General features: G+C 42.9%; 1 protein-coding gene across 1 annotated transcript; it reads right to left on the bottom strand.

The window, feature by feature from the left end:
• Positions 1-3217: 3217 nt before the first annotated feature.
• pou3f2a (POU class 3 homeobox 2a) lies at positions 3218-6143 on the bottom strand. Its single transcript, XM_044376606.1, has one exon. It carries the CDS (start codon positions 5990-5992, stop codon positions 4607-4609), a length of 1386 nt encoding a protein of 461 aa, XP_044232541.1. The 5' UTR covers positions 5993-6143; the 3' UTR covers positions 3218-4606.
• Positions 6144-9219: the final 3076 nt, after the last annotated feature.

Raw genomic sequence — 9219 nt, 5'->3', positions numbered from 1 at the left:
CTCTTGTTTTGTTTCAGTTTTTGAATTCATTGTGTCATTGTGTGTGTTGTGTTCAAGTGCGCATGAAAAAGTCCCTTTTTACCTGCAGAAAATGGGTGTTTCTTCAAAATATCAATGCTTAGAGGTGGCGTATACTCCGGCATATATCTGTCTCATAATCCCTCTCCCTCTGTGCTTGCTACCATATGACAATACTAAGCCCACCCAACAATGCTGGAGGATTAGCTCTCTGCCCTTTTCTTTGTGCGTGTGCTGGAGCTCTGGAGAAATGGAGAGAAAAAGAAGGAGGGCAGAAACAGAGGAAAAGCAAGTTGTGGGCAGCATAGAGACGGACAGCGTGGGTTTGGGTGTGAAAAGGGCATGAAAAAGGGAAAGAGACAAAACAGTTGTGGACAGATGAATGATATTTGATGACTTTGGCTCATTGTATTTTTTGTAGCCATTGTGAAGAATCCCTGCGAGATCCCTTCTACACAAGACAGAGGAGACAATTCAGAGCTGACAATGACACCGGAGTATAAACCGTCTCTGGTGAGTCAGAGATGGCGTACAGTGTCAGAGGTAGCAGCTGTGTGTGTGTTGTGTGTGTGTTTGTGTGTGTGTGTGCAAAATACGAATAATGCAGAGGATGCCTGTAGGAGCATGAGGGCCGGGAGGAGGGCAGATGGTCGCCTGCTGATACGACAGAATCCAGGCAACAGGGTCCTCCAGAGAGCTGGGTTTTACACCTGGCTTAACACACACACACACACAAACACACACACACACACACACACACACACACACACACAGGCGCACACACGGATACGGACTTACACTCACAACCTACAAATATTCATGCTTTTTCCTTTTTTCTTTCAAATATCTTTTTTTTTTAGCCTGGATTTTAATGGTTTAGTTATAAGGCAATGAAATACTTGAGAGGAAAATTCAGTCCTGTTATTGCCTGATCATTTTGTTTATAAACGGATTGAGAGTAAATGTAAAAAATAAAAATGGAACTTTTTCATTAACTCTGATATTGTTAAATTAGGTTTTTCTATTCTTATTTTTATTTTCACATAGATTGTAGAGTCATATATATATATACATATATCCTAATATTCACTTATAAGAATCCTAAGTTTATAAGCAAGGCCTCAGCCTGGATTTTTCATGGTTACTTGTTAAATTATTTTTTTATATATAGTATTAATTACATGGGACACTTATTTCAAGGAAATTGCAAATTGCAAGGACGTTCCTAAAAAAACAGCATATTTTTGGACTCTCAACACAGCTGACGAAACTCAAAATAAATAGCTGTTTCTATTAACTTTATCACTATCTTCATTTTAATTTTGACCAGATTACATCATTCTTTCCAGAAAATGTCAAACCTGTAAAATAAAGTGTTTTATCTTCTAACATAATCTTGTAAATGCTGTCAAAGTTCTTCACGTGCTGCCAGGAAGGAGAAATACAGAATCCTGGGGATAAAAATACTGGTTTCATCTTAAAAAATGTGGATGTTTTTAACTGTAAAACTGAGTGTAAGTGACCCCATAAAAGCCTAAAACCAAAGAAAAAACACATACAACATGAACCAGACTCAGTGTCCTCAACAGTAGCTGCGCCAGTTAAGACTATCTCATCATAAAACAAAACTGATAGTATCAGTTTTCATTGCATATGAGACAATGAGGAATGGAAGGTATAATTTAACCTGCTCACATCCACTAGGTGGCAACAGTAGACTGTTTCTAATTTAGCCATTGATCTGCCTAAAGAAATATTAGACATGAGGTGAAAACAGTCACAGGAGGAAGATGTGCTGAACCAGTTTCCAGTAAATTTGACCAAATATTAAACTATTGCATCATAACAATTACAAATGTCTGGAAACAAGAGTCACGAGTCGGTTTTCCTTCAGTTTTTCAATTAACACTGCGGTCACAGGCTGCTTCTCTGATTGGAAAACGTATGATTATTTTTTATTATTATTTATTTATTTATTTATTTTTTAATTGTTTTTCAGTTTATTGTATGAACGGAGGAGTTTCAACTGATTGACAAAGACATAAAAGTACTACACTGTAGATTGTTTTCTAATTATTTCATTGTGTATAATTAGTAAAGGCAACAGGCCTGATAAATCCCATTTACAACACATTACATCACCTGCTGTCCTACCTGCAGTTGTTCTTTTATGTTGTGTGTATCCTTTAAGTCCTGCAAATCAATCAATTAAAGCATTTGTGCCGAATCTTTGAATTGTTTTGATGTTTTAAATTACGTATCGTCAGAATTGTCATATTTTTTTCATATTTATCTTAAAGAAACTATTAATTAATTGCTTTGGCGTGTTTTAATTTTATACCATTCATTGTCTGAACATCATGACAGATTTTTCTCCATAAAAACATGAGTGCACATCAGCGGCATTAAACACAACCCCCGAAACAAGTGAAGGACAATTTAAGCAACCGAGACGGATTGATAAAAATCATAATTATAATAAAATAATATGAATAATAATATAAAACATCTTGTTGTCAGAATTGCGACTTTTCCTGGAGCTTAATAAACATGCAAAGACTGCAGTGTCATAGAAAACAAATACGATTTAATGACAAAAAAGCATATAGAAATTGTGCAATCGTGGATTTCTTTTCCTCTTCGTTTGATCACAGATTTCAGGTCGGTGGTATTTTGTTTTGGTTTTGTTTTTTTGTTTTTTTCTTCAGAAACTCACATTCAGCTGAAGGATTTGAGGAATCTCACTTATGATGTCACTTATGATTACAAAAAAAAGGCTTTTGGATTACAGAAATACTGGGTCTGTTGAAATTATTATGTAATGTAGCTTTAAATAAGGCAAAAAAAAAAATGTCCTGCTAGGCATTATTACAAAACATCACGTAAAATATTATGCTTCATTTTTAATGATTAGTGATGACATAAATTCAATACTTTCGTTACGGACTTAATTTGACATTTTCAACGGGGCCTGATACATTCAGAAAGTTTTTGACGTGCAAATGTATTATGAGAAATTGAAATTATTATGCGTCGATTAAAATATTATATTTTCTCTCCAGTCAAATTCACACTCATCCACATTCTTCAGCTGCATCTGAGTTTCTCAGTGTCTGTATTTTCTCGAAATAATTAGTCAGAGAATTCATCTCCAACTACTAACATGGATACCCCCCCCCCCCCCCCCCCCCTCCACACACACACACACACACACACAAACAGAGCCTCACCTCCCACCATCAGATCAGGTTATTAATCACAGGATTTAAGTGGCACAAGAGCACGTGTGTGTGTGTGTGTGTGTTTGTGTTTGTGCTTTGGCACAGACTGACAGAGAGAAAACTGAACATACGAACAAACAAACGAAGCCATACAAAAACAAATGGAGATACATCCCACGAATAGTCTTCTCGGTGAATGAATGAGTCACACAGTTAGTGTAGCCGCTGCGGCCAGAGCTGGTACCAGGATATATTCAGTCTGTTGGGTTTTTTTTTGTTTGTTTTTTGTTTTTTTGTTGTTGTTTTTCTTTTTTCCTTCATAGGAAAGGAAGGCAAAAAATGGGCTGGATTGCTTTGAGTGTTCCAGCCGGACAGTCTCGGTCTTTCTTGTCACAGCATTTTGGAAAAGTACAGAAATAACAAACAGCAAAAACACACTGTAAACAGGCGCACAGAAATGTCGAAAAAGCATTAAAGTGAACCAATACTCAGTCTCTATGGGAACATTATTATTATTATTATTATGATTATTATTATTATTATGATTACTATTATTATTATTAGTTTTTATTATTATTCAGAAGGGACGTAAGAAATTCCATTATACGATATTAAAGCAAGGTCAATTTTATTTCATTTATTTAATTTAAATAAATGATGGGTGCAACTGACACTTGACAATCAATAGTCTATACATTACACTGAATTTAAATTAATCACCTGACTTGTATAATAATAATAATAATAATAATAATAATAATAATAATAATAATAATAATAATAAAAGTAGCAGTTGGCTGGTATTGGCTTTCATTTTTAACATTGTACAGCAGGTGTCTGCCATTTCAGCCCTCTCTTGCCACAAGCTGCGAAGAACCCCTGTTGCTTTTGTTATGATGGAAAGATGGCGTTTATTTACCCACACTGACTGCGACTTTTTTATATTTCCCCCCCTAGCTGAGCTGCGGACACCTCGTGCCCACATCACACTCTGCCTTTCTTTAATGACACGTTACATAATGACACATCTGCGCCTTTGTAGAAGATATAGAAAAGCATTTCAGTATCAATGTCGCTTCTTTTTTTTTCTTTTCTTTTTTTTTTTTTTTTTTTTTTTTTTTGGTTAGCACACACACCAGCCGTATCCCAATATGCTTGGCAGTTCCGCGGCATGAAACCTCTCCATACAGCTCTCTGCTATGCGTATTTTTAGTGCTTGGGTGCCACTGTATATTCCCACTGTGTGTGTCCATGGTTCCAACGTTTAAACTGGCTGAGGTCCAGTTCCGAGCGGTCCAGCACAGAGAATCAAACAAATAAGGGGGCATCATACCTCCTTAAGGGGTCCGCGTTCTGCTGAGAATGGGTCACTGCACAGGAGTTTGTCCTCCGTGATGAGGAGGGGTGTCCCCGTACATGTCCTCTCCTCCTGGTATCTGTCCCCCAGCGGGTGTCATCCTCTTCTCCTTCTGCCTCCTGTTACAAAACCAAACCCTCACCACCTCCTTCTCCAGCTGCAGGCTGTCCGCTAGGGAGTTGATCTCCGCTGCTCCTGGTTTTGGACATTTGAGAAAATGGCTCTCCAGAGCCCCTTTGACGCCCACCTCGATGGAGGTCCTCTTTTTCCTTTTCCTTCCCTGTGCCGCGATTTTGTCCAGGCTCGTGGGGCTCCCCGAGGTGGAGTCCGCCTCCTCCAGCCACTTGTTCAACAAGGGCTTGAGTTTACACATGTTTTTGAAGCTGAGTTGAAGCGCCTCGAACCTGCAAATGGTGGTCTGAGAAAAGACGTTTCCATACAGCGTCCCAAGAGCCAGTCCCACATCCGCCTGGGTGAAGCCCAGCTTGATACGCCGCTGTTTAAACTGCTTGGCAAACTGCTCCAACTCGTCGGAGGTCGGTGTGTCCTCGTCTGACTGGTCCTGATGGCCCCCGTGCTGGTGATGGTGTGAGAGAGACTGCTGGTGGGCCCCAGGGCCGCCTCCGTGTTCACTGAGGTGCGGGCTGTGGCTGTGATGGTCCTCATCCCGCAGGGGGTGGTGGTGCATCCCCCCTTGCTCTCCCCCCGGCATCAAACCAAAACCGGACTGGGAATACACCAGGCTCTGGCCCTCAGATGTCGCCATACCGGGGATGTGCGTGGTGGCTGTGCTGGTTCGCCATGCTCTGGCGTCGTGATGCGCCTGCTGGTGCGCTAGGTGAGGGTGTCGCTGTTGCTGCTGCTGCTGCTGCTGCAGACTGCTGGAGTTCTGCAGCTCCTCTCGGTCACTGTCGTGTAGTGCGGGCTTAACGTCCTGTTCTCCGAGGGGACTAGATGGCCAGGGTGCCCCGCTGTCACCGTGAGACAGCGCCGTTATCCACTGGTGCGCGTGGCTGAGCGGATGTCCACCGCCCGGTAACGTGCTATAGTCGTTCTGGAGCAGGGTGTGCGCGTCCCTGTACGCTGCCGCCTGCTGCATACTCCCGGACTCCGAGTGCGGCGGCGGCGCGCTGCTGGGGGTGGTGAGGACGCTGTAGTGGTTGGACGTTGCGGTCGCCATAACTATTGGAGCCAGAGTGATAGCTGGAGTTAAAAGGAGGCTGCCTTTGACAGTAACTCTTTTGCGCCACGGGGCAGCTAGGCGTCTCTCTCCAGCATCTCCCGGGCGCTGTGCCAAGGGGACGCAGAGGCGCGCACCTGTGGTCCGCCTCGCTCCGCTCTTTATTGGCCAAGAACGGTTGACAGATGTGGTTACCCCTGACAGCACCCCGCTCATTGGTCACGGGAGATTGTACAGAAACCCCAATCACTCTGCCCAACAATACTAGCAGTCCTGCAGCATGCTAGAGTACAAAGTGGAGGGAGTATTCAGGCTGCCGAGTGTAAACACAGAATAGACTGAGTAAGCTCAGCTACGAGGAAACGAAAAGAAATGTGAATGAAATTGAAAGAACTTCAATAACCTTGATCTATGTCAGAGGGTCAAATTTATCGCGTGGCAAAATGGTGCGTAAAAGTTGCACAAGATACACACATTAATCGATGTAGTGACCACACTTATGCGCTTATTTCAGGAGCCCAATACTAAAAAACTACCAAAACCTTTATTTCCTCTCATTTTAATGCATTTGAAGTAGAATATTTAGGTTATTTTGCGCCGGCATGAAATAGTAAGCAGTGATCATGGCGAGAAACTTCCAGCTGCCTTCTCTGCCCTCAGGACGCTGTCCAGAGAGAGGGGCTGCGTGCTTCCAGGGCCTCTGCCCCGTTGCCATGGCGAACGCGGTGAATGGAACAACAACGCCCACGTCACAGCTGCAATCGCTCCTTCTTTTCGTTCCGTTCCAAAGGGCTCATTGGGGGCCGCGCGCTCGGCCGTCGGGACAAATAATGGGGGGGGGGGGGGGTGAGAGGGGTGGGGGGGGTACGAGCGGAGAGGGCAGCTCGGGGCCAAAGAGAGAAGGCTGCAAGAATGGATCCTTCAGCATGCTCTGCGCCCCCTTCCACCTGCTTGTTGGCTAAACTTTGAGATGGATGCACCCACAGTGGCACGCGAGGTCCCAAAGCTCCAAGTAGCCTACCAGAAAAGCATGGGCTTGAATTTGGTGAATATTTATGGAACATGAGGAGAGAAAAAAAATCTAACTAGTGTGTTATTGCAGTGATGGTTCTGCTCTATGGTACTTTTACACCAACTCCACTACATTTCAGAGAGCAGAATACTGTATTTTTAACCCCCATACGTTTATTTATCTAGTTACTCCTTTGCATTTCATTTAATTTCATCTTATAAACTATGATTCATTGCTTTTGATTAAACTACCCAACAGTACACTGTACAAAGTTACAATTAGCTACACCATGACCAGCTACTACATTAAAATGTTACTTATTTATTGTTGCATCTTTAACTTTTATTTAACTTTTATTTTTGATATCTGAAATGTTTTTTTTTAATTTTATGAGATGCTGAATGCAGCGTATTACTTCTGATACATTAGTATTACTACTTTAATCAACTAAAGGATTTGAATACTTCTTCCATCACAGGACCAGAAAGGTGTTTACTCTCACTTAAAAAAATACAGTTTTGTCATCTCTGTTGGTGAGAAAATAAACGTGCCTCTGGTTGGTGAAAACTCATCAAATCCCTCATTTTGTATTATCTGCTGGTCCTATCTTTAAATGGATGCAATGATAGTGAAATTACACTAATCCTCATTCTGCTGAACCCCCCTCCGTCCCCCCCGAAACCCCCTCAGACCCCTGGGGGGTCCCTGGACCTACTTTGGTAACTACTGGTATTTAGGAAATGTGATTTTATTGGCTCAAAGTGGGACACCGACTGTAAAACATATCAGCAATTTAGAGGTTAAATGAACCTCGAAGGACAAAAAAATATCAGTTTCACCTTCAGATGGGGGTGCCACGCAACATCGTGGGCATTAACGGAAATATGTGTAAATATTTTGCAAATTTAAAGTCATAGTTATACCCCCCCCACACACACACACAAAATCCTTTGAGGACCAAACTACAATAAAATTCCACGTAGGAAGTGATAGGTTAATCAATAAATACTTTAACGTAAACTGATGCACACTGAATTATAGGGATCGAAAGAACACTGGCTTATGATTACGGTGTAATTCTGAGAATTACCAAATGTGTCGCCAGGGGCTCTTGCAAACCGTGTGTTGAGAGAGGCAAAACATATTACCCTAATAGACTAATATGCAAACTACTGGCTGCCCAATTACAGGACTTAATAACACATAAACGATGCGAGTCCTGTTCTTACAAGACGAAGAGGTCGCTGTTAATTCAGTCAAAGGACTGGGTACGCTGTCAACACAGGCGACGGTTACACACACATACTGTCTCTGTTTCCCTGTCCCTCGTTCTGTATTCAAGAGTGAGAGTTAATGATGGAGAATCTGAGCGTTAAATTAACAGTAATTATATGGCCCCACTGCTGTAAAGATTCAATTTCTTCGCGAGTCTAATGGGCCTAAGTGTCCCTGTGCGTAGGCAGAACTCTCTCTATGAGATATTTATGATTGAAACACACAGACAGCAAAAAAACAAACAAATACACACACACACACACACACACCTTGTACACCTATAGAATACATGCATCTGTGGCTTTTTACATGTGGATTTGAAGAGATTTCTGCAGGTGTAGAGATGCAGCTTTCTTCAAATCCAGATGTGAAAAGCCACTTTTTATGGGTAAATAGTGCCACCGTCTCTCCCACATTAGATCGAGAAAGACTGGTTCAAGTGCGAGGTGAAGCCATTTTATGTGAGTGAATGTTTACAAGCCAACCAGTGCTCTGGGTGCTTTCACTTTCTGTAGACCAGTGTGTGACCGGCCTATGTCCCTCCCCCATGTGGGAACCCTAACACAGGGGTAACTGGGGCAGGGGGGCTTCTTTATGCTGCCGGACACTGGGAGATAATGGCCATTCCTCCACAGCTGGCCCACACAATCAAAGGGAGAGGGGGCTCGGAGGATTCCAGCTTTAACCAGGCCATTGTCTGGGCTAATTACATCTGAATGCAGGACCCAGAGAACTCACCTCCCCCCCCCTGAGCAAAACCTGCACAGAATACCCCAAACAACCCTTCAGGGATGAGGGAGAGTGCACAGACACGGGACGCACACACACACACACACACACACACCGGACTCCTTCATTACCCCTAAACGTAAGCATACACGCACACGCACTCACGCACACATCCCCAGCAGGCTCTCATCAAAGTGTTGTGTCTCTCGCGCACACACACATACACTCACATGTGGCACTCGGCATTAGATCAGATCTCAGCTTGCTGCTCTCAGAAGAGATGAGGAGGTCTTAAAGGACTTAGGTTGAATAGAAAACACACCGAAGAGCCTTTCCCCAGTGCACCCCCATAATCCCAATCTATACACTCCCTCTGCCCCCCCCCCCTCCCAAAACCGTCAGTGCTCGGCTCCATCTGTAGCCGGCT

The sequence above is a fragment of the Thunnus albacares genome, chromosome 16 (assembly GCF_914725855.1).
Source record: "Thunnus albacares chromosome 16, fThuAlb1.1, whole genome shotgun sequence".
Classification (NCBI taxonomy): Eukaryota; Metazoa; Chordata; class Actinopteri; order Scombriformes; family Scombridae; genus Thunnus; species Thunnus albacares.
Note: the sequence above shows the minus strand (reverse complement) of the source record. Positions and strands in the feature narration are given on the sequence as shown.

Coding starts and splice junctions, on each gene's coding strand:
- pou3f2a (XM_044376606.1), bottom strand. CDS start 5,992: ATGAGCGGGGTGCTGTCAGGGGTAACCACATCTGTCAACCGTTCTTGG.